This window comes from Nycticebus coucang, chromosome 18, assembly GCF_027406575.1.
Source record: "Nycticebus coucang isolate mNycCou1 chromosome 18, mNycCou1.pri, whole genome shotgun sequence".
Classification (NCBI taxonomy): domain Eukaryota; kingdom Metazoa; phylum Chordata; class Mammalia; order Primates; family Lorisidae; genus Nycticebus; species Nycticebus coucang.
Window position 1 is genome coordinate 59,181,798 of NC_069797.1, and position 25,070 is coordinate 59,206,867.

The window sequence follows — 25,070 nt, forward strand, 5'->3', positions numbered from 1 at the left end:
GTGAGTTTGTAACAAGGATGCGGTTGGGGTCTGACCATGGGGATCTTGCAGGCCTGTAAAGGCTCTTGGACTTTATTACATAGGTGATGGGAAGCCACTGATAGGTTTTAAATTGGGAGTGACAAGGTTGGATTTTTTTGTGAGTGCTCTAGGGGCTGCAAGGGGGTGGAATTTGAGCAGCATCAGGTCAGGAAGGAGAGCAGGTGGAGGCACTAATTCAAGTGGAAGATGTTGAGAGCCAGAGCAAAGATAGTGGTCTGGGTGGACAGGGCAGCAGGTAGGAGGAATAATCTCTAAGGGAAGTAAAATGAACAGAACCAGGTGATAGACTGCTTCAGAAAAGCAAAGAGGTTAGAATCAAAGATGTGTTTCTAGTATTGTGGCGTTGCCAAACAAAAGAGAGGACTCAGAACACAGGCAAGCCTAGCCCAACTGGGGGAAGGGAGGCTTCGCCTTCAAATGTGTGAGTTTGAAGTGCCTGGACTCATCCAGGTGCCGAAGGGCAGTAGGCAACAGAATATAGCATCTTAAGCTCTCAGAGCAGAGGTGGGAAGTGCTGGCTTGGGACCAGAACACATGAATTCTAAATCTGGCTTCACCTCTGAAGAGGCCAGTTTTCATAAGGTTGCGCGGTGGGGACACGTGAGCCCCAAGTCCCATGTGCTTACAACAACACACGTGAAGGCTGTGGGGTCTGTGACTTTGCTCCATGTCTTCCTCATTCTGGAACCTCCACCTCAGCCTTGTGCAGAGGAAAAAAGCCTCAGCACAGCCCTGTGACGACTCTTACAGCTCTTGCTTGGACAAAGGTGACATGTCTGTGAGGTGGGAAGTGCGCCCTGGCTGCCAGTGCATCATAGGCCAGTGGTTAGGGAGGCCTATTCCTCAGTGGACAGGGAAGAAAATACCTGTCAATTACCTTGAGCTCAGGAGTTTAAGACAAGCCTGAGCAAGAGCAAGACCTTGTCTCTATTAAAAACAGAAAAACTAGCCTGGTATTGTGGTAGGTGGCTGTAGACCCAGCTACTTTGAAGGTTGAGGCAAGACGATAGCTTGAGCCCAAGAGTTTGAGGTTGCTGTGAGCTATGATGCCATAGCAATCTACCCAGGGCAACAGAGTGAAACTTGGTCTCAAACAAACAATAACAACAACAACAACAAAAAAAACATAAAAAACCACCAAAACCAAAAAGAAAAAACGTTCTGGCGGTGGGTCCTGGCAATGGTTGCACCACAATACAAAAGCACTTAATGCCACAGAACTATGCACTTACAAATAGTTAAAATGATAATTTTTATATATTTTCCCACAATTTAAAAAATGTAGGTAGATGGGATCCTTTGGGAAGATGGAAGGAGAAAGAGCTATGAGGGCAAAAGCATCGAGAAAGGGGTCTGCATGGGAGACAGAAAAGGACATTCGGGACAAATGAGGAAAACCAGAAGAGGGTGATGTCCCTCAACGCCATGGAGTCCGGTTCCCAGTAGGAGGGAGGGTTGGAGTGATGAGAGTGTCCCTTTTGCTTGGCTGAACCTGAACCTTAGCCAACAGAACCCCTTTCCCCCTGGCACCTTGGTTTTGGTGGGTCTGCTTAACTTTGCCAGTTCCTGAGGATGTCACTTCTGGGCATGGTCCACACCTGGTCCAGGCTGCTTCCATGAAAGACCCTGGCCAGGTCTCTCTTTCCTGGCTCCCTCTCTCCCCTTTCCCTAGCCAGTTCTATTTTGTCCACTGTTGACATGTTGGTGAGACAAATAATATTTTAATTCAAAAAACAGAATTTGGGATATCTTTTCTTACTTACATTTTTTATTACTATTGATGTGTATTTTTCTACTCTGAAAAAAAGTTTTCAGATTTTGACTTTAATTCCTTTAATAGCAAGGATGAGCAAAAGAGTTCATCTTTTGTTTACAGAATATTTACAGAATATTAACTCTTAGATAGGTCATAGATTAGGGAAACTGAGAGCCAAACTTTTATAGTGGAAAATGAAGACAATGCATTTCCTTGGGAGAAAAAGTTTTGGGTTTTTTGTTTTATAATGGTTACTCACTCTTGCACCCACTTTTTAAAGAATAAAGGGGGAGGCCTTGGTATAGATTTCTTCCCTTTCCTCTGTTGCTTCTAGACATTGTCTGGACAATCATGAGATGAGAATCAGAAGTTTGCACACAGGATTGGTGGTTCTTAGCTCTGTAAAGAAAAAGGCTTTGGTACTTTGCTTTTGTCCTGATTTTATTTCTCCAAGACTTTTCTTACAAAGTTAATTGACCTTGCACAGTTAGCTTGATGTAATCTTAAGAAAATATATGACATATGCTTTAGAAAAATCATACATGCTCTAACCAGCCATCTCATTTGGCAATCATTTTTCCAGCTTTTGTCCTTTCTGGGGTGAGGAGGTGGGGTTACTTTTATGATTACAACTGCATAGAGAGATCCAAACTCTTGTTAATCTCCTTCTGCAACACCAGCTGGTGAGGAGACAACACTGGGGGTGGGGCATTGTCTCTTTCAAGGACTTTAGTTGCCCTAGACCAGGTGTCCTCAAACTTTTTAAACAGGGTGCCAATTCACTGTCCCTCAGACCGTTGGAGGGCCAGACTATAGTTAAAAAAAAAACAAACTATGAACAAATTCCTATGCACACTGCACATATCTTATTTTGAAGTAAAAAAACAAAACGGGAACAAATACAATCACACTGCCTCATGTGGCCCACGGGCCACAGTTTGACCACCCCTGCCCTAGACTGTTCAGCCATCAGTCCTCAAGTGGCATCCTTGGATGACCTGGCTAAGGTCTCAGCAATCCACACACATAAACCTAGCAGTTCCTCTCATAGTAACAGCATGTGTGGGAGACATAGGAGGGGCTCAAATGCATCCTCTAGAGGAAGAGGGATTGTTTTCTTGTCCCTTTATGCAGTCAAGGGGCACTACAGCTGTAGAGCTGTCCCCTCCAGGGTTCCACATCTCTAGGCCCTCACCCAGCAGCCATAATATTATCTTCCATCCTCTGAATGCAGGGGCCACTTTCCAGCCCTCAGCTCAACAAATGTAAGCATCTGGAGAGGAATAGCCGCTCCTCTTCTCTGGAGCACTGCTCAGCAGTTCAGCTATATCCCTAAATTGATTCTGAAGCAGCAGATGCTATCCTGGGTTCATTTTCATCCGCCCAGTCAAGCCATTGTGGACAGCCTATATGGGAACACAGAGCCTTACACAGGTCATTTTTCTGTCTTCTCTCAGCCAATGCTCAGAAATTTGCCCACTTAGTGAAGAAATTCAGAGGCTGGGTTCCTAACTTACAGGAGCTGAGTTGCTGCCCTTACCCCTCCTCATACTGATATTCCCTGGGGTTTGGGGATAACCAAGGGCCCAGATGTGGAACCCAGAGAGGAAAGGTGGGCCAGGTTGTGTGTCTCAGTCACTTCCTTTCTTTTGGAACATTTGCTTTCATGAGTCACCAGCTGGTTCCAAGGCTCCTCTCCCAGCAGGCCAGGTGGTGTCCAAACCTGGAGGAAGCCTGGCTCATGTCAGAGGAAGGTAGTAGGAGGAGGGGTGGGTGATAGCCAAGTGACCCTGAGAAGCAGTGTCCCTGGAGCTATTTCTAGGCTTGTCCCATCTGGCAGGATCTCTGTATGATTCCACGACAGTGTGGGGAGCAAAGGCCCTGGGAAGGGGCTGCTAAGACAAAGGGATGCTGGACAGAACTTTCTGGGAAATTCAGAGACTTCCAGGAATGCAGGGCAGCCTCATATCCAAGAGTCATTGCAAGACATGGAAAGACTGCCCTGGGACACTTCTGAAGGAAGAAGGTGAAGGTGGGATTGGGATGAAGGTAGATGGGTAGGGGGCTCAGTTCTTTGTCTTTTTTATTCTCCATGGAGAATCTCACTCTGAACTTGGAGAGGCTGCAGAATCCCCATCCTCGGGGTCCTGCCCGTGGGGTGAGATGGGCTGACCCCCCTTTACACGCTTCCACTTCATCCTTCGGTTCTGGAACCACACTTTGACCTGAGGGAAGAAACAAGGGAGCTTGGTCAGTCTGGAGCAGGTGTAACCCCCTCCCCACATCAATCCTCAGGCTGGCCAGGGCACAACTCCAGGGACCCCAGCTTGGAACCCTCACTTGCCACCCTCCACTCTCCAAAGGGCCCAGGAACTGAAACCAAAGGGAGGACATACCAATCTGCCCAGAGATCTGTCTCGTGTCTCCATATAAAGCCCCAGAAAGACGTGGGAAAAGGTTCTGAAAAGCATTGGCCCCACGCCTTTCACAGCCCCACTCCTCCTGTACCTACACCCCCTCCTTCCAGCCTCCATTCCCCAAGGGTCTGGGAGCCTTACCTTCAGGCACAATTATAACACAGTTAGATAAAAATTTAACAATTTTTAATTTAGATAGCTCTGGTCAGCACATTTTCTCATCTGAGCTTCGGTATTATCTACAGGTTTGAATTACAACCACATTTTACAGATGGAGACCCAGAGGTCCCAGGGCTAGAAAGTGGTCGAGGCAGGATTTAAATCTAACTCTTCTTATTCAAAACACAGCACTCTATCATCTGACTGCTGCTATCAACTGTTATTATTGTTGTTACTATTATTCCAAATCAGAGCATGAGTGTGGATGGGAGACACTGAGAGAAGCCTAAAACAACAGGCCAGGAATCAGCCCAGGAATCAGCTGCAAGTCCAAATCACCTAGAGAATTTATTAGAAATGCAGATTCCTAGTCCCACTCATTATTGCTGAAAATTGCTCTCCTGGAGCTCCAGATCCTGATTTTGAACAAATGCGATTGTTCAAATTTCAATGCACTCAACTTTGGGAATAATCAGATCAAAGATTCCAACCCTGGCTGCACATAAGAATCACCCAGGGAACCTGTGAAAAATTCTGATGTCTGGATCCCATCCCAGGCCAATTAAAACCATCTCTTGGGATGGAGCCCAGACATCAGAATTATTAAAAGCTCCCACAGTTGAGAACCACTGGACTAGATGGAGGAAGAAGAAAAAGGAGAAGAAGAAAAACCCCTCCAGGGAGAGCAGGAGGGGTTGCAAGCCATACCTGCCGCTCAGAGAGGTCCAAGTTTACAGCGATCTCATATCTGCGGAGCCGGGTCAGGTAGTTATGATGGGCAAACTCAGCCTCTAGCTCCCGCAGCTGCTCCTTGGTGAAGGCCGTCCTCTCCTTGCGGGCCTTGTTGCTTCCTTCTGGCTTCCCTTGGTTCTCCTGGTTGTCTGCAGAGAGAGGGCCCCACACAGGAAGTCTTGGGCTGAAGGATCTTTGGTTCCCTCTCTTTCATCCCGAAGAGTCTAGATAGCCTTTCCCCATCTCTCTTACTTTAAGGGATGCTGAGAAAAGAGCTACACTATCTCTTCATTCCTTCCAGTGTCTTACTCCTCTAAGAATTGGGAAGGTTTTTTGGGTCTCAATCTCAGGTGTTTCCCCCTAGCTTTTTTTTAGACCCAAAGCACATGAAGCTGTGCCTTGGCTGTCTAATGGTTTCCACCCCTGAGCATGCCATTATTAATGGCTGTGAGCTTCTGGATGAGAAGACAAATTCCCAAAGTATGGTCCCCTACCTGCAGCATCAGCATTGCCCAACAACTTGTTAGACTAGAACTGCAAATCCTTGGGCCGCACCCAGAGCTATTAAATCAGAAACTGTAGGGATGGGGCTCAGTAATCTTTTTTTAACAAGCTTTCCAGATGATTCTGGAGCAAAGTGAAGTTTACAAACCACTGCTGTTAGACCTCACTACTCAAAGCGTGTCCGGGTTCCAGCAGCCTCAGCATCACTAGGGAGCTGTTCAGATATGCAGGATCTCAGACCCTGCCTCAGAGGGCCAAGTCTGGAAAGCCACCTGGACCCCTGTGAGGGAGGCTCCTGCCTCTGCAGGGGCTCAGTCACAACTACCAACAGGGTGAGGGGAACATACTCTGGGAAACAGTGCTGTTACCAAGCACCTGACACGTATTAGCCTCTTAATCCTCAGAGTAGCCCAGCCAGGTGGTTCTAGAATTAGTCCCATCTTAGAGGCAGAAAAATGGACTCGCAGAAGTTAAGCAAATTGTTCAAGTTCATCCAGCCAGTGAGTGGAGGAGGCAGGAATCAAACTCAGGCAGTTATTCTCACATACTGTTCAAATATATGTAGGAAGGGCTTACAAACTAAGTGCTGTACAAATAAAGAGGGGCTGTATGGTTATCTCTTGAGCAGAGGCTGTTCTGCCTTCGCTTTAATTAATGGCGGTGCATGGAGGGCGATCAACACAGCTGACAACTAACAGCACGCTGCACAGTGGCCAGAGAATGGCTGCGAGAACCCTTGGCGGAGGCAGAAAGGAGGTTGTTGTAACATTTAGAAGTCTTTCATTTCCTGTCCTGTTTTCACAGAGGTGGAGGCTGAGAGGCGCTCCATTCCTTTGCTCTCTGAACGATCCCAGCCTCACCTTGCTGGCGGGGAGCTGTCCTCTGTTTTCAGAGGCCTGGTTTAAACTGACCCCTGAGGGCTGGTCGGAGGCTTCAGACCGGGTGGTGGAGGCAGAGGAGCTGCCCACACTGTCAGCTCAGCAGGCAAACTGCGGCGTTTGCTCAGAGTGGGGAGGCAGAAACCCCACTTCACCCTGGCGATCCGATCTGGAACTTAGAGCCTAGTTGGCTCCCCTCTCACCACTCCACACTCGAGCCTTTGCCCCTCTGTTTCCCCATTCTCCGCCCCCACGCCGGGTGCGGGGAGGCGGAAGACGCTCCGCGGCCAGGGCGGCTCTTGGGCGCGGGACGTTACGCAAAGCGATCAAGGGGCCGGGCCAGGCCGACAAGGGGGCGTGGGGCCGCGGATAGGCCCGATGGGCTCCCCGCAGGCGGGATGCCCGGGTCGCGGGTCTTGGAGCCCTGGTCCAGGTTGGCCGCCTGCGGGGCGCGCCCAGGGAGCAGGGAAGGGGGCCTAGTCCCCCGCGCGGGCTGCCTGCCCGGCGGCCCCTGGCTCCCGGCCGGGGAAGGCAGTCCCAGACTCTTCCGGAAGCAGGAGCGTGGGCCAGAGAGAAGGACGCGCAGCCCGGGCCGGGGTCCCCGAGGACACCTCCGGCCTTGGCCGCCGCCGGCGCCGCGCCCGCTCCTGGCGGCGGGCCCGGGAGGGTCGGGCGCGGCGAGGGCGAAGGCCTTCCCGGACCACATCCCGGCCCGCGGGCCAAGCGAGGCAGGAAATCCGGGCCGCGGCTCCCACTGTGGGTGCGGACCCGGCTGGTTTCCCAGCCGCCTCCGGTCCGCGGGCTCAGTGTTTCCCGGCCCTCCCTTTTCGCCGCTGCGGAGAGTGGACATCCCAGGGCACTTGCGCTGAAATTTGGGTCCTGAAACTGCTGGAGACTTTGAGGATTTCACTTCACTTCTCCGGGCTTCACTCTCCTCATCAACAAATTGTGGAAAATAAAGCATCTGCCTCCCAGGTTAACTGGGAATCCTGGGCGATCTGATCTAATGTGCATGCGAGCTTTTAAACACTAAAAATGCTGGACAGATACAAAGTATTTTAACAGTTCTTCAACTGCACCAGATGTCACTTGAAGGGCTGGGATGGTAGGTAACAACTGGCCCTGCTTGGAGGCTTCTGTGAGATGCAGTCACTTCTTTAATCCTCACCACACTTATCCTAAGAGTAGATAGTATATTATTCCCTTTAGGACCTTATGGGGACATGTGTAATAATTTGATTAATCCAGTACCTGCTTCTGTACCTGGCACAAAGTACCTAAGTACTTGCTAAATATTTGCTAAACTCTCCTCTGTTATTCACAGGAAGCTAGGGAGCAGAAAAGAGATTGGAACCCAGGTCCATCTGACTAGAGTGGAGTCTGTGGACCCCAGGGTCACATTTACCATCTTCTGATGGCTGTGGGCTACTCAGCTGATGCCTGGCAGCTGCACCTATCTCTAGGGCTCCTGGCGCCACTGCCCTGGGTTGCCTCCGTACCCATTCTCGTCTTCTCTCAGGCCTTTGTAGGTTTGCACAGGTGCCTCATGGTATCCCTAAAACAACTTCTCCCAAGTCCCACACATAATCCTCCCCAAAGAGAAGAGAGCAGGTCTTGGACTAGCCACTCTCACCGAGCTATGCCCCCTTCCTAACTACATTACCTCTCCTGTATCTTACTGTCTTGATTTAGGCTCTGGGGCTTCAGTGCCTATTTCCACAAAAGGAAATAGGGAGAAGCCTGGATTGCAATCTCAGGGTCTCAACTAACCTCCTGAGTGAACCTTGGGGCAGCACCTACCTTTGGGGTGCAGAGAACTTAAGGGACTTGCCTGAGGTCAGAAGGCTCTTCCTGGAGCCAGTACCTCCAGGCCTCAGCAAATAAAACTCCCCTCTACTCAGCTCAGGGCAGGGAGAGAGAAATGCCTCCTTAGTGGAGTGTAGGATATTGGCTCTGGGAAGACAATCATCCCTCATTAACTTCCCAGAGTGGAGAAACTTTCACCACTGTTAGAAGTGACAAAAGGACCAAAGCATGGGAAGCTAGCTATGAAAGCTGAAGTGGACGTTATAGTTCTCTGCTCTGCAACAGTATACAAAATTGGGACTTTTTCATCAACACAGAAAGAGAGAAACTCCGAGCAATTCCATGGCATTTCTAGCTGGGGTGGGTGTTGTGATGTTCAAATAATGAGCACATTACCACATAAAAGTAATGCGTGCCCCTCAGGATGGTTTGGTCCCTAGGGAAGCACATCTTTGGGGAGCCTCCCTTACCTCTCTAGGTCTAGGTTTCCCCATATGTAGAAGTAGTATGGGATTGGTCCTGATTCTATTCCCCTGGGGAGCTGGTGTCAGAGTTCTTTCCTAGTATGTAAGCTGTGATACCCCCTCTCCCTGTTCTCTCTTCTATTAAGAGTTCCTGATCTTGATGAACTCTGAGGTCATCCTAACTTCAAGTATTCTTGTCTTGGCTCCTCATCCCTCTATCTTGCCTGATCTGAGTCTCCATGTATACTCTGTCCATACTCTGTCCCTAAGCCCTCCCCGGGCTCCCCACAGCCTAAAGATCAGGGTTGTGCCAGGCTGTTCTCTCTCCCTGCCCTGATCTGAGTAGAGGGGAGTTTTATTGGCTGGCTCCAGGGAAGAGCTTTCTGATCTTTGGCAAATCCCTTAAGTTCTTCAAGTGTCAGTTTCTTCCTTTGCAAAACCACACACCTGCTGTGCTCATAAGGCTGCTGAGAAGGTAAAATAAGATGGTTGGCGTGTTGACACCTTGCACAGTGCCAGGCATACAGGCGAGACTCTGAAAGAGCCATCAGAAGAGCATCTATTGGAGATGGTGCCCAAGAGACAACTTATGGATCCTTAAGGCTGTGGTCCCCAACTCCTGGGCCATGGATGGATACCGGTCTGTGGCCTGTTAGAACTGGGATGCACAGCCGGAGGCAAGTGATGGGTGAGTCAGCAAAGCTTCATCTGTATTTACAGCTGCTCCCCATCACTCACATCACCAACTCAGCTCTTCTTACTATCAGATCAGCGGTGGCATTAGATTCTCATTGCAGCGTGAATCCTACTGTAAACTGTGCGTATGAGGGATCTAATCTAGGTTGTGTGTTCCTTATGAGACTCTAATGCCTGATGATCTGAGGTGGTGATGCTAGCACTGGGGAGCAGATGCAAATACAGATTATTATTTGCAGAAAGTTTGACTGCACAGAGACCATAATCAATTGGTATCAAAACCATGCCCCCCTCCATGGAATAGTTGTCTTCCATGAAACTAGTCCCTCGTGCCAAAAAGGTTGCTGCATTAAGGCACTGTGTCTCCAGACCATATGAAAGGGATGCATTTTAAATATCTGACTTTCAATGGCTGGACTCAGTGCCTGTCATCCTAGCACTCCGAGAGGCTGAGGCGGGTGGATTGCTTAAGCTCAGGAGTTTGAGCTTAAGCCAGAGCAAGAACCTCCCTCTAAAAATAGCCACGTGTTGCTGTGGGTGGCTGTAGTCCCAGGTACTCGAGAGGCTGAGGCAAGAGAATCATTTGAGCCGAGAGTTTGAAGTTGTGAGCTGTGATGCCCTGGCACTCTACCCAGGGTGACAGAGTGAGACTCTGTCTCAAAAAATAAAAAAATAATAAAATAAATATCTGACTTCCAGCAATTTTCCCTTCTGCACTACTTTTCTCTATCTTTTCATGAATCTGTGTCTCTGTCACTATCTGCCACTATTGCTTGATTCTGGAGACAGTAACTAGATGTGATCAGAATGACAATCCACTTGTCTTCCTGGTCCTGCTTCCCTCTCAGAGACAGTGGGTGCCTCTTCCAGAGCTGCCAAGGGAGGGTGCTGGGGCTCAGCTGGCTGTCCCTGTGGTTAAGCAGGAGGCACCCAGCCCCCGCAGGACCCTCAGCTGGAGCAGGGCTGTGAGGCAACAGGCGACAGTGCCCAGAGAAATGCAAACAGGATGTGTGTGTGATTATGGTTTCCACCACGAGCTTTTACACCATCCAAGGCAATTTTTTTCATCCATAGCTGTCACATTGGGCAGGCCTTCCTAAAGTTAGCAGTCAGCTTTATCAGAGCCATGGGGAGGGTCAGACAGACGCAGCAGAACTGGCCTTTTTGGAGTCCTGCACTCTACTCCCCAACCCTTGCAGCACCATTTCATATAACTTTCTATCTGGGACCAGGTAGGAAGCGCCATGCCCCCTGTTCAGGTAGTACTTTGTAGTTGACATTGGATTTCTTTCACTCAGAGATAAACTTTTCTGTGCTTTCGTGTATACTGCAGAATCATAGAAAGTGGAGCTGGGAAGAATGTAGTGATGATATAATGCCATCAATTCATTTTAAGGTGAGGACACATGGCAAGTTAGTGGCAGAATTGGGCCTAGAACTTAGACTTCTTGATAGGAAGCTATTTCCACACTATTAGCTGCTTCCTATTGTATCCTCTTAATTATTCCATGAGGTTTAATTAATCAATTAATTGACTCATGTGTAAGATACACATTAACCCATCGAACACATGAGGATGTTAAGACCCAGACACTAAGTGGCCTGCCCAAAGCTACTGGGACCAGTCTAGGCCTATAGCCACATGTCACACTGCCCTCTGGGGTTGATGAGCATGGAGGCTGTGCATGCCCACTCCAGGGACAGTGTCCAGGTCTAGATGTGTCTCCCTGGGATTCCCTCGGGAACGGAGAGGAAGGAATATGTGGAGCATTGGCATTCCTAGACGAGACCTTGGCAGATACTCTGAAAATGGTGTCTGAGGCTTCTGGGGGTGTCACAATGTAGACATTTTGGTGTCCTCATAAGTTCTGCTACTTTCAACTTCCGAAGGCAGGTCAAAGCTCATCAAAGTAGACCAGACCTGGATGGACCCAGCTCGATACCAGGTGGATCTTCCCATCTGGGGCCTCCCTGGCTTGCTGGGCTTAGCCTGACTTTCTCTCTGGCCCCTGCCCCACCCCAATCTCCAGGCCCTTTCCCTCTCCTGTTGGTACCTGAAGAGACACGAACAGGCTCCCCACTTTGCTGAGCAGTCTTGGGGTGGGGCCAGAAAATTCAGTGGATGTTTTCTGGGAGAGAAGCAGATTCTTCTGGAATGGTGATGCCTGGTGCTAGAGAAATCTTTGCTGAGAGTGCCAGGTGGGAAGGGGCAGAGAGGTGGGCAGTGGTGAGAGAGAAAGGGGACAGCAGCAGACTTCAAGAGCGGGTGAGGGGAGGTGTGGACAGTGGTGGGCTTGGTTTGTATTTCCAAGTTTCAGATGTCATCCTCAGCTGTCACCAAAGGAAAGGTGGGCGTCAGGACCCAGGCCTATGGCTCACACTGTTCCTCCACCTCAGTGTGCAAGGGAAACATGGGAAAACAAGAACTGGAGAAGGACAACTACTGAGGTTGCCCATTGGTTTCATTCTCACACTTACTTTCACCTCTTTTCTTCTGTCAAACAGCCCTTTTCTTTGGAGATTCATTCCTAAAATTGTCTCAGATTTTAAAATTTCTACTAGTTGTTATAAGTTAAAAACTCAGGTATCAGCTTGTGGCTAAAAATAATGCCCCATCCCCAGTGGAAAAGCTCTTGTGGCTGCCAGGACCCTGGACTAGGAAAGCTCTGAGGACAGGAAGTATGTGAGGTGCTGCTTTCACCAAGGGAGTTTTCAACAGAGCACTTGCGCCCAAGCTTAAAACTTGTCCCTATTTCATACTCCCTGTTTTGGGCTGAACTCTGCCTCCTCCCCAATTCATACATCGATGCTCTAACCCCGTATCTTAGGGTGTGTTTGGAGGGGCCTTTAGAAGTGCTTAAGTTAAGCTGAGGCTGTTTGGGTGGGTCTCTGCCTGGTGTCCTTATAAGAAGAGATTAGGACACACAGAGAAATACCAGGGAGAGACTTGGTGTACAGAGGAAAGACTGTGTGAGGGCAAAACAAAGGCAGCCGCCCTCTGCGAGCCAAGGTGAGAGACCTTAGGAGAAACCAAACCTGCCAACACCTGGATCATGGATTTCTAGCCTTAGAACTGTAAGAAAATAAATTTCTGTTGTTTGAGTCACCCAGCCTGTGGTGTTCTATCTTGGCAGGTAAGGACCGCACCCCACCCATTCCCCATCACTGGTGCTCACTACTGAGGACTGAGGAGTAGCGAGGCGGTTAGGGGTGCTTGGCAAGGCTGGTGCTAGCCTATAGGGGACTTCTGCACTTAGAACAGGGACAAGATCCTTTACTTTAGAGTAGAGAACATAGCTACACACTCATGTGACAGCTGGCACTTGAGCTGTCTAGCCATGGCAATGCCCCAACTGCCTGACCATCACGAGTCCCTCTTACTGCTCAGCCACAGCTGCTCCATGTGCTTCCCAGCACCCTGGGAGGATTCCTGCAGAATCAGCCCAGCATGCACGTGGGTGTTTATGTGTCTTTCTGACCCCAGCACTCACTCTGACCCTGGGCTGGTTTTACGGTGGAAGTTTGGCTCGCTAAAAATCTTTCTCACAAGACAGACTGTATAAGTCTTAATGCATTTCACAGAAGCATATGGCAGGGGGTGGAAGCCCTTGTGCCAGGCAGTGAAGCTGCTCTCAGAGAGAATAGGAGAAAATGGATGAATAAATACCAGGCTGTACCTAAGGCCATTGACAGGACATTGACTGGGCTCCTGTGTGCAAATGCTTTAATAGGTGCCAGAGAGATCACACAGATGGATCAGATATTATTCTGGCTCTCCACACACTTCAATTTTAGGTGGAAAGGTGGCCCTATGCATCTAAAGGGCTTGAGGCAAAGCCAACTGTGCTTTGAGGCTACTATACAAGGTATAAACAAAGCACACTCCCCAGGTGTGAGGAGGGAAAACAAGAAAAGATTCTAAGACACTAAACAAACTAGGAGTAGAGGGAAATTGCCTCAGAATAGTAAAGGGCTTATGTGGAAAATCCCACAGTTAACATCATATTCAATGGTAAAAATTGAAAGCTTTCCCTTGAAGATCAAGAACAAGGCAAGGATACCCACTCGTGCCACATTTATTCAACATAGTACTAGAAGTCCTGGCCAGAGCAATTAGGCAAGAAAAAGAAATACATAGCATCTAAATATTCAAGGAAGAAGTAAAAATTATCTCTATTAGCAGATGACATAATCTTGTACAAAACCCTAAAGATTCCACATACACAAAAAAACCTGCTAGAGCTAATAAATGAATTCAGCAAAGTTGCAGTATACGAAATAACATATAAAATTCAGTTACATTCCTATGCACTAGAAAAGAATAATCCAAAAGAGGAATCAAGAAAAAAAAATCCCGTTTACAATAGCTTCAAAAAGAATAAAATACTTAAGAATAAAGTTAACCATGGAAGCAAAGGCCTATACTCTGAAAACTACAAAATTTTGCCAAAAGAAATTAAAGAAGACACAAGTAAATAAAAAGACATTTGTGTTCATGGACTGGGAAATGTAATATTACTACAGTGACCATACTACCCATAATGATTTACAGATTCAATGCAATCTCTATCAAAATCTCAATGACATTTTTTGGAAGAAATAGAAAAAAATCCTAAAATTCATATGGAATGTAAAAGGACCTCAGACAGGCAAAGTAATTTTTTTTTTTTTTTTTGAGACAGAGTCTCACTTTGTCACCCTTGGTAGAGTGCCATGGCATCATAGCTTGCAGCAACCTCAAACTCTTGGCCTTATGTGATTCTCTTGCCTCAACCTCACAAGTAGCTGGGACTACAGGCTTCCGCCACAGTGCCTGGCTATTTTTTCAGAGACAATCTGGCTCAGGCTGGTCTCGAGCTCATGAGCTCAGGCAATCTACCCACCTCAGTCTCCCAGAGTGCTAGGCTTACAGGCATGAGCCACTACCCCAGCCAGACAAAGTAATCTTGAGATAGAAAAACAAAACTGCAGCTTGAGCAAGAGCAAGACCCTGTCTTTACTGGAAATAGAAAAATTACCCAGTGTCATGACCCCCACCTATAGCTCCAGCTACTCAGGAAGCTAAGGCAGGAGAATCATTTGAACCCAATATCAGAGGTTGCAATGAGCTATGATGATGCCACAGTACTCTATCTGGGGCAACAGAGCAAGACTTTGTGTCAACAAAACAAAACAAAAAACCCCAAAACAGAAATGAAGGCTTTATAATTTTCTAATTTGAAAACATATTATAAAGCTATAGTAATCAAAACATTATGGTACTGAAATAAGGAAAGACATGAATAAATGGAACAGAATAGAGAGGCCAGAAAAAAACCCCTGCACATGTGGTCAAATGATCTTTGACAAAGTTGCCAAGGCTGCATAATGAGAAAGGACAGTCTCTTCAACAAATAGTGCTGAGAAATCTAGAAAGCCACATGCAGAAGATTGAAGTTGGACTCTTAACCTCATACCATGTACAAAAATTAACTCAAAATGGATTAAAGATCTAAATGTAAGACCTAGGGCAGTGCCTATGGCTCAGTGAGTAGGGTGCCGGCCCCATATACCAAGGGTGGCAGGTTAGACCCTGGCCCGACCAAACTGTAACAAAAAAATAGCTGTGCATTGTGGCAGGTGCCTGTAGTCCCAGCTACTTGGGAGGCTGAGGCAAGAGAATTGCCTAAGCCCAAGAGCTGGAGGTTGCTGTGGGCTGTGAGCCACAGCACTCTACTGAGGGCGACAAAGTGAGACTCTGTGTCTAAAAAAATAATAATAATAATAAATTAAAAAAAAGTAAGACCTAAAAATATAAAACTCCTATAGCAGAGTATAGGGGAAATCTTCATGACATTGGATTTGACAATGATTGCTTAGATGTGACTTCAGAAGCATAGGCAACAAAAACAAAACTACAGCGGATAAATGGGACTACATCAAACTTAAAAACATCTATGTTACATAGGAAATAATCGACAAAGTAGAAAAGGAACCTATAGAATAGGAGAAAATATTTGCAAACCTTGTATCTGATGTGGGGGTTAATATTGAGAATATATGAAGAACTCAACAACAAAACCCCCCAAAGAATCCAATTAAAAAGGGGGAAAGGACTTGAACGGACATTTCTCCAAAGAAAATATACAAATGGAAAACATATGAAAAGATACTCAATACCATTAATCATTAGGGAAATGTAAATTAGAACCACCATGAGATATCATTTTTTTTAAAGAAGTAAATAAGGGAGGGAGAGAGAGAGGGAAGGGAGAGAAAGAATTATGATTTCATTTATTTATTTATTATTTTTTCTTTTTGCAGTTTTGGCCAGGGCTGGGTTTCAACCTGCCACTTCTGGCATATGGGGCCAGCGTCCTACTCCTTTGAGCCATAGGCGCCGCCCCAGAGATATCATATTTTGGATAAAACTTGAGGATATTATGCTAAGTGAAATAAGCTGGTCACAAAAAAGACAAGTACTGGCTCAGCGCCCAAAGCTCAGTGAGTAGGACGCTGGACACATGCACCGAGGCTGGTGGGTTTGAGCCCAGCCTGGACCTGGTAAACAACAATGACAGCTGCCACAAAAAAATAGTGGGGTGTTGTGGTAGGCGCCTCTAGTCCCAGCTACTTGGGAGCCTAAGGCAAGATAATGGCTTAAGCCTAAGAGTTTGAGGTTGCTGTGAGCTGTGACACCACAGCACTCTACTGAGGGCCACATAGTGAGACTCTGTCTCAAAAAAAAAAAGACAAGTACTATATAATTTCACTTATATGAAAGTATCTAAAATTGCCAAACTCATAGAAAATATAACAGGGTTGGGAACGGTGGCTCATGCCTATAATCCCAGCACTCTAGGAGGCCAAGTGGGAAGATGACTTGAGCTCAGAAATTTGAGATCAGCCTAAGCAAGAGCAAGAACTCCATCTCTACTAAGTAGTAAAATTAGCCTGTCATTATGGTGGGCACCTGTAGTGTCAGCTACTCAGGAGGCTGAGGCAAGAGGATTAGCTGAACCCAGGAGTTTCTCAGCACAATTTGTTGTGAGCTAGGCTGACACTATGGCACTCTACCCTGGGCAACAGAATGAGACCTTGTCTAAAAAAAAAGAAAAAAAATAGGAAAATAGAATGGTGGTTGCCAGGCTTTGGGGAGTGGGAGAGGGGAGTTGTTGAATGCATATAGAGTTTCAGTTTTACAAGATGAAAAATTTCTAGAAATCTATTGTACAACAATGTACATATAGTTGACACTACTGTACTGTATCACTAAAAAATGATTATGATGGTAAATTTTATGTTATGTGTTTTTGAGCAGAATAAAAAAAGAGAGAGAGATTTTAAATAGCAGATGTCCCATGGTAAGAAACTTCAGGAGAGTTTGTTTATGAAGTTGCAAGCTGAAGTTAAAAAATCAGCATGGGATTTAGTGGAGACTATACTTTCACACTTCTTAGCTTTCACTGGTAGATACAATGTAGAAGTGTAGTCGTAAATTTCCTCAAAAAGGAGGAAAATGTTATTGGAAGGGGTGGCTTTTGAGCTGGGTGTTAAAATAAGCAGGACTTCAACAGGCAGAAGGGCAGGAGAAGGGAAGGGTGCTGAAGGCTAGCACCTAGGCCAGAGCAAGGAGAGGAGGAGGAAAATGCAGGTTGTATGTGGCAGGGGTTCGGAAGGTGAGAGCGGGCTCCTTTGTGGAGAGTTTTAAACCTCTGGAGAATTTGAAAGTTTATGGTTGGGTAGGGGCGGGTGGAGATCAGATCTTGCAGGGAAGAAATCTGCCGGTTAGATGAGCCCTGGGGAACACACGTGCTGAAGCTGGAGGAGGATGGGACAAATGGGTTCTGATTGAGTCTCAGGAGAGCGAGGACTGTGAGTGTGAGCAGAGCAGGCCCAGCACAGCGGCTTCCCAGGCAGACTGAGCAACTCACCTGCAGCCGGCTGATCACACAAAACCTTCCCTTGAACCCCATCAGGAAATCACCATGAAATCACTTCTTCTCATAAATTAAAGACGACCACAGTAGCAATGACAGTTTGGGGTAAAACAACAGTGGCCTCGCAGCTGTCCCTGCCAGCAGGGGTCTTTAACTCCTGCTCGCCTGGGGAGGGGACCAGTTCTCTAAGATAATATCATGCTCCAGGATCAGGGAGGGCCAGGGACCCTGATTTCTAGGTCATTATTTGAGCAAATCAGCCCCAGCTTCCACCGGGAGTGAAGGGGAAGCAGTTGGGGATGGCAGAGGAAGGGGAGAGGAGAGGACTTCCTCTTGTAACAGACTTTCAGTTCCCAGAACCTCCTCCGCCACCTGGTGTGGAGCCATTTGCCAGGCACAACTCACCCTACAGCTTCTCCCACAGATCTTTGAGCCCAAGCTCCTAACTGATGACAGATGAGGACCATAATAATTGCAAGAAGTTCCCAAGTCTTAGATACCCGGGATTCAGGAATTTTTGAGACTGTGTATTTGAAATATTCAATGCCACTGTCCCCATAAATACGGGGATATTTGTCAGACCCTATGTTCTGAAGGCTGGTTCAGGAAATACGGGCCTAATACAATTTGTAGCTGCTGTTTACTGAACTCTTACTATGAGCTAGGCTTAGCAGTACTATCATGGATCACTGCATTTAACCTCCAAGGAGACTCCAATATAGAAGATGCTATTATTGCTATTGCCCCATTTTACAGCTGGGGAAATAGAGGCAGCAAGAAGTTAAGAACTTCCCCAGTGTCATGCAGCCAAAAGTTGCAGTGCTGATTGTGAAGCACCACAGCAAACACATTTGATCAATACTGCTTACCCTTCCAGAGATGGCTCAGATGGGACAGGGTTGGGCATGTGAGGCACTTGCATTGAGCACCAAATGTAAGAGGGACCCAAACCCTCAGTAATCAAGATAAATACTATTTTAATGCAATGTTTTTAAAAATAAAAATTAATGCAAAAAAATTGATGATGAATAAAATATAAACCTTTTAGACAGAGGATCCAACCAGTGACTTGGGATTGGTGGAGTAGAGTGGGGGTACTTTGTGGGTTTGTCTTTTCTGAGCTGAATTCCAGATTCCTGGAGTTGGTATTCAGCCTTGCTCTGCACTTTCTCCTTTCCTTGGGCTCTTATGAAGCTGATCTTTCCTGCCTTCTTCTTCCCCTTCCATTAAATTTCAAGCAAAAAAATCAAGAAACTGGGCAATAACAATTTCCAGAGGGTGAGTCCAGAACCAACATGGGAGTGAATGAACAGTGCCCTGCCTTGTACCCCTGCTGCTGTCACTCCCAAGGGGATGCTGAGGGATAGCCCTGACCCCTCCTGGAGGGGACCCTTTCCTGACCAGAGATGACCCCATAAAAAGCACAGGGCATTCAACAAAGGGTGTCCGTGTGCTGTTGGGGTGGTCAGCTGCTTGGTATGTGTGCTTAACTCCACAGTGCAGCACCCTGGGCCTCGCATCACAAGGAAAGACAGTGCATTTGGGTTTTGCTGAAAGATTTTGCCTGAGCCCAGCAGGATCTTGGCTTTGCTCATCCCTTCCCAATACCCGTGGCTCCCGGATCCCTGGAAAGTGTCTGGATGTAGCCATGAGAGATGTGGGCAGAGATGGAGGAGCCACAGCGACAGGCGCCAAGGAGGAGAAAGCTCTTAAACACAGCCTAAGGCCAAGGCGCCGACAGTTCTTTCTCTTTCTCCTTCTTGGCAAATCTCCAACCAGGGGTAGGACTAGTTAACTTTCCTGCTGGGAATTTAACCACTGGGGTTTAAAGGCCCTTCTGTTAGTAGCCAGGAGGGCAGCTGTGGCTATTGTCACCAATTGTGAGCTCCTTGAGGAGTAGCTTCAAGCTTGGAGGCCAAATACCATTTCGAAATGAGGATCCTATTTGAAATTAACCAAAGAGCAAGGGATTTGGAGTTTGAAGTCCAAGATTTGAGCTCACTTCTAGGGTGACCAACTCTTCTGGTTTGCCCAGGACTGAGGCTTTCCTAGGACATGGGATTTTCAAAGCTAAAACCAGAAAAGTCCCAGGCAAGGCAAATCAAGATCATTTACTCTATTTTGACCCCATTTCTTCAGTGTTCCCCTCAAACTTTCAGCCTCTACTGTCCCACGCTGGTAGAATTGAGATACTAATAAAACCTGCTGTCTCCACCTCCCAAACCGATGGGACTCTAAAGAGCCACATCACCTTGAACCTCCCCATCAGAGCCCACCCTGCTGCTGACAGGCCTCCACAGGCCTCCTCCTCTCATTTTGAGCTCTTTTGGGGGTGAAACCACTTCATTCACCTCAGCAAAGATCAAATACTCTGCTTCGCAAAGAGCAGATACTCTGGAAATCTGTGCTAAATTGAAAGCAAAGCAAAGCACGGTGTTCTCACTTTTTGGTCAGCACCCTCCTTTCCTGGCCCACTGGTTAGCCCCTCAGGAAGGGAGGGCCTCTATAGGTTGAGCTGACAGGTGTTCCCCGAGGGCAGCTGTCAGGAGGATGGTAAGGCAATGGGGCAGGAGCCTTGGGCACTGCCTTGTTCTGGGAAAGGTGGTGACAAGGAACAAGACATAAGGTGAAGGGGCAGCGAGACAAGCCAGGGAGGGCCCCGTGGGGAAGTGAGGAAACAACAGGTCTCTACCACAAGGATCTTATAAATAAATAGGACAACCCCACTCTCTGGCCTCTGGGGCTCCAGCACTGAGACTGAGCTGTACCCAGTGCTGGCTCTTGACTGCCTGCCTCCCAGACTTTCCCCAAGGCTGCCATCCCTCAGGAGGGCTCGCAGGAGGGCATGACCCAGCTGCATAGAGTGATACCTGGTGTACAGTTTGCCCTAAATCCCAGCCTCCATCTCCCTCTCCCCTTTTGCCTTTCCCATCCCAGCTGCATCTCTGCTTATAGGCTCCTGTGGCTCTGGGTGTCACTCAGAGTCTCAGCCTCTGTCTTTACCCTCCGAACCTGGTCTCAGCTGACTCCCCTGGGGAGTGAGCCCTGTGGCTCTGAGACATCTGGAGCTGGCTGGAGCATGGGGGTGGGGAGTGTGACTCAGAGGCAGCCTGGATCCAGCAACGCCCCTCTCTAGCACCCAGAGGTTTCATCCCACATGTCCTCTAAATATTTGAAGATCCTGTTTCATTCTCTTGCTGGCACATTCTTCTTGGGGCCCAGGTATTCCGGGGACACACAGATACAGCCACCATCACAAGAGAATCTTAGAACTCAGAGTGGAAGAAACCTCAGAGGTCTAGCTCCTGAGTTCAATAGGTTAGATAGTATTGTTCAAAATTCATAGTCAGCGTTTCTAGGCTCAGAGAGGGTGAGCAACCTCCCCAAGGTCACACAGTAAAGAAATAGTCAGCTGCTCCTCAGTCACCTACCTGAACACTCCTTTTTCCGTCTGGATGATTTCTTCTCTGTCTCATTGGCAGTGCTCCCAAGCACCCCATAGTCCTCGCCTGGGCCTCCTGTGGGATCCACCAGGCCTGGGCTGCTGGTCCCCATCTCCCTGGAGCCCCCAGCTGGGCCTGAGTTAGGCCTGTGCCGAGCCTCTGAGACAGGGAAGTGCCAATCAGGGGGCTGGGGGAAGGCAGGGTGCTGCTCAGTGAAGATGCGCTCCTCCCGGGGTAGGCTGTGTGGGGTGGCCGCCAGGCAGGAGGCTGAGAAGTCAGGGTACGCTGCTGTTGTTGTCGCTGGGAAGTCTGGTTTCTGGTGGAAGGAGAACGGGGTTGGCGGGTAGTGGGGTAGCCCTGAGGCCCCACTGCCTTCAGAGTGGGGGTTTCGAAGGCAGCCCCAGACAGGGGCTGGGGGCTGGGGGCTCCTCATACAGCTGCTGACTGCAGGATCCATCTGCTGTCCACTGCACGCCTCAGTCCTTTCAAAGATTTGACTCTTTTCACTTTTTATATTCAAAAATTTTTAAATGCAAAAAAAAAAAAAAAAAACCTAAATAGGGAAAACGTTCAACAGAAAGTTCACCCCAGATACCAAAACAAAAACCAAAACTAAAGTCTCTCCTTAAAGCACATACACATGTGGCCGGCCACCCCTGTGCGTGTGCGCACACCTGTGTCAGGCTTCTCTCTTTGCCTCCTGTCCCTCCAACACACCAGCCTGCCTATTGGGGTCTCTTGTACATGTATTTGTCGCCGATGACACTAAACATTTTCACTGTCCCAGCCCAGACGCACCAGCTGATGAGGAGCTGTTTCAGAACCTGGAGCAAATGCTTGCAGAGGGCTGGACCAGGGCTGCTGAGACACACTTTTAAATCCTGCGGTGGGGAGAGAGTGACAAATTTCTGAAGTGAAATGTGAGAGAGGAGAGGGAGGGGTTAACCCGAACACACAAGATCCCCTCCAACCAAAACCCTAGCAGGCAACTATTAATCATCAGAAACCTTATACGCACATCTAATGGGATTTGCAGATGGAGACTTTTAAAGAAACATTGTCTGTATTTTTTTTTAAGGAGAGAGAAGGCAGCACACACACACACACACATGCATGCACACACACGCCGCCTTTAATGTGCCTCCTGTAACACTATGAAGTTATTTTTTATTGCACTGTTAACAAAATTCCCCAAGTCCTGGATTTTGTAAAAGCCTTAAGTCAGATCCAGAATCCAACAAATGCCAAATTCCAGGGAGTGAAGTGGGGAATAAGTGTAAGAGACAAGCTTGGTGATTGCATTTGATTTAAAGTCCCTTCTACTGCTGCCTGCAGAAAAGGAAGATGGATTAAAAGAAATCTTTTTTGCAAGTCTCCACAGCCCGCTATGGTCTGTTGTATAAAGAAAAGACACATTTTAGAAAAAAAGAATTTCTCTTTGCCCAAAGTGACTTTCTCACTTTCTCAGTAACCTAAAAAAACAATTGGATTCTTCCTTCTGCTCTTTAACCTCCAACTTACATGCCAATTAGCCACACTCTTCTCTAGAGAGGTTTCAAGTCATTTTTCTCCACAGCAATGGCAAGGCTCTTAAATAAGGTCCTTGAAGTTTCTTCAGGTCTCCTCCCCACCTGCTCCCTGCCCTCCTGACCTCTAACCACCTGCTTCCCTTTCTCGATCCCCAGAGACTGAAGTGTCCGTGGAATCTGGGCCATGGAAATAGGAATGGTGGCTTCTCATTCCCCAAAGGCATCTCTTTGGCAAGAGTCACATGGCCATCTGAACTGGCCAGTCAGTCCATTTCATGGCTATCCTCTGCTGGTCTGTCTGGAGGGTTAATGTAGTTTCTCGGAGTAACATAATGTTATATAATACTCAGGGGCCAGTACCCCTCTCCCACTGAGTATTTCCACTGCCTATAACAGCAGGATCAGGGCAGAGACAGGCATGGACCGTAACAGCATTGTCTCGGCTGGCGGGTTCGGAAGGCCCCAGGGTTACCGCAGAGGGGCCCGTGGGTTTTAGCTCTGCTACCTGGATGCAGGGCCGTAGGAGAAGAGTGCAGGGGATGCTCCAAGCTGGCAGACATAGGAAGAGAGCAAGGGGGCCTGGGGTGCATAATAGAAGCTATGATCTGCCCTTAACCCAGGAACTCCAGTCAGATATATATCCCAGGGATAGAAAGATGGGGGTGTACATGAACACTCTTTATGAAAAGATATGCCTCTTCTGGAGCTAAGGTGTTGTAGACCAGCAGAGATGATGGAGTCATGGCCACAAACCAGACTCCCTCTCTGATTTCTCCAGGGCTTCGTTGTTGCACATGTAATTCCCCTATGAACTTCACAACTCTCCTGATATACGTAAAGTGAGAATTATATGTACATTTTGCAGGTGAGGAAACTGAGGCTCAGACAAATGACCAGGCTGCTCAGAATCACACAGCTAAATGTATGGCAAAAGAAGAGTTGTCCTCAAGCATCTGGCTGTTCAATCTGACCAGACCAGAGGTAGGGGAAGGAGAGTGGGATTTGGGGTTAGACAAGCCTGAATTTTAACCCCAGTTCTGCCACTTCCCAGATGTGTGCCCAGAACTAGTCCCTTTGCCTCTCCAATCTTCTGTTTCCTCATCTGGGAAAAGATCATAGATGACATCCACCCACTGGTCTTTGCATCATACACACATGACTCCAAGGGTGCCTCTACAAAGCCTCTTAGGGCAACTGCTAATCTATTGGCTCTATTTTTCAGAAGAGGACTCTGATGCACAGAGAGACTGTATAACCTGTGCAAGGTCACACAGCAGGGAAGTGAAGAACATAGGATTCAAACCCAGGAAGCCTAACCTGGCTGCATCAGAATTGCCACTCTGCAGACATTGAGAATTTTAAGTGAAATCCTGTACCTGAAGGGCCGAGCAGGTGATGGATAAATGTGACTCCTTCCCAGGACCTCCATGATGATTCCAAAAGGGGAACCTGGGAATGGGAAACACTGAGGAAATTGTACAGACACAGATTTGTGTTGTGAGGTCCTGGGGGCAGTGTCCCGTGCTGTGGCAGCCCTGGAAGGAAAACATGGGAGGTCAGGAGGAAGATCTGGCCTGTCAGCTTCCCTAGGAGAGCCTTCCCCACTCAGATTCCTGCTCCGCCTCTGCATCTGGCCCAGGGACCCCATCCCAGGGAGGCCCTTTGCCCCTGGAAGGGGTGGCCCTGGGTCATGGTGGGGTGGGCAGGGAGGTCAGGAGGGGAACAGGGAGGGGGCATGGTGGGGTGCTCTGCCCTGGGAACACAGGGCCCTGGCATCCCCTGCAGCTGCTGGCATCTGTCAGCCACCCTGCAGGGCACGGCTGGGGGCCTGCTGGCCTCTACATCTTCCTGACAGGCCCCTCTTCTGAGGCCAGGAAAAAACAACAACAGTTCCTCCCCTCACGGCAACGCATTTGTTAGATGAAGGCCAGGCACCAGCACCTTTAACCTCAAAGTCAGCGCTTCCCTGTCAAGGCCCCCAGGCCCGTGAGATGGTGTGGATGGAAGGAGCCGCATGTAGAGAAAGCCCTGTGGCCTCAAAGCCAGAGGAGCTGCGTTTTCAGGAAGGGAGGGAACCCCGGTTCCTGGTCCCCCCACCCCTTGGGGACAGTGAGGGGGAGGCAGAGGAAAGCGTGAGTCAGGAGGAGTCCCGAGGGGCCCTGAGGAGGGTTCAGCTTGGCCGCACCTGAGCCATCTCGAGGAACTAGTGGAATTTCCTGCGTTGTGCACAGCAAGCAGGCGTGTCCTTGGCAGGGCAGGACTTGCTGCTTCTGGAGAGCCAGGGTGTTGGGGCAGGCCCCTGAACTTGGCAGAATATGGGGGTTCAAGGTGTGGCCTTGCCTTTCATCAGCTATGTGGCCTCAGACAAGTCATACCCCTTCTCTGAGCCTCAGTTTCTCACTGGCAAAATGGAGTTGACAGTGACAGTTAGGGGATGAATGACCTGATGTCTGAGGAAAGATCTAGTTGACAGTAAATGTGATCCTTGTGAGGAATCTTTTTTTTTTTTTAATTGAGACAGAGTCTCACTTTGTTGCCCTCGGTAGAGTGCCATGGCATCACAGCTCACAGCAACCTCAAACTCTTGGGCTCAAGTGATTCTCTTGCCTCAGCCTCCGAAGTAACTGGGACTAGAGGTGCCTACCATAATGCCCGGTATTTTTTTGTTGTTGTTGTAATTGTCATTGTTGTTTGGCTGGCCCAGGCTGGGTTCAAACAGCCAGTC

At 48.2% G+C, this 25,070-nt stretch overlaps 1 protein-coding gene across 4 annotated transcripts; it reads right to left on the reverse strand.

Annotated features, from left to right (window-relative positions):
* Positions 1 to 2,234: 2,234 nt before the first annotated feature.
* On the reverse strand, positions 2,235 to 21,645 carry MEOX1 (mesenchyme homeobox 1). Of its 4 annotated transcripts, XM_053568357.1 has the most exons (4): positions 21,615 to 21,644; positions 20,805 to 21,132; positions 5,083 to 5,255; positions 3,752 to 4,023 (listed from the first exon to the last, which is right to left on the reverse strand). In XM_053568357.1, exons 2-4 carry the CDS (start codon positions 20,926 to 20,928, stop codon positions 3,901 to 3,903), a joined length of 420 nt encoding a protein of 139 aa, XP_053424332.1. In that variant the 5' UTR covers positions 20,929 to 21,132; positions 21,615 to 21,644; the 3' UTR covers positions 3,752 to 3,900. The 4 variants fall into 4 exon arrangements, 3 of the variants coding, with proteins under 3 accessions (XP_053424333.1, XP_053424331.1, XP_053424332.1); XM_053568356.1 differs by having other exon boundaries at positions 3,637 to 4,023; positions 20,805 to 21,645; XM_053568358.1 differs by lacking the exon at positions 5,083 to 5,255 and having other exon boundaries at positions 2,235 to 4,023; positions 20,805 to 21,645.
* Between the last annotated feature and the right edge of the window lie 3,425 nt (positions 21,646 to 25,070).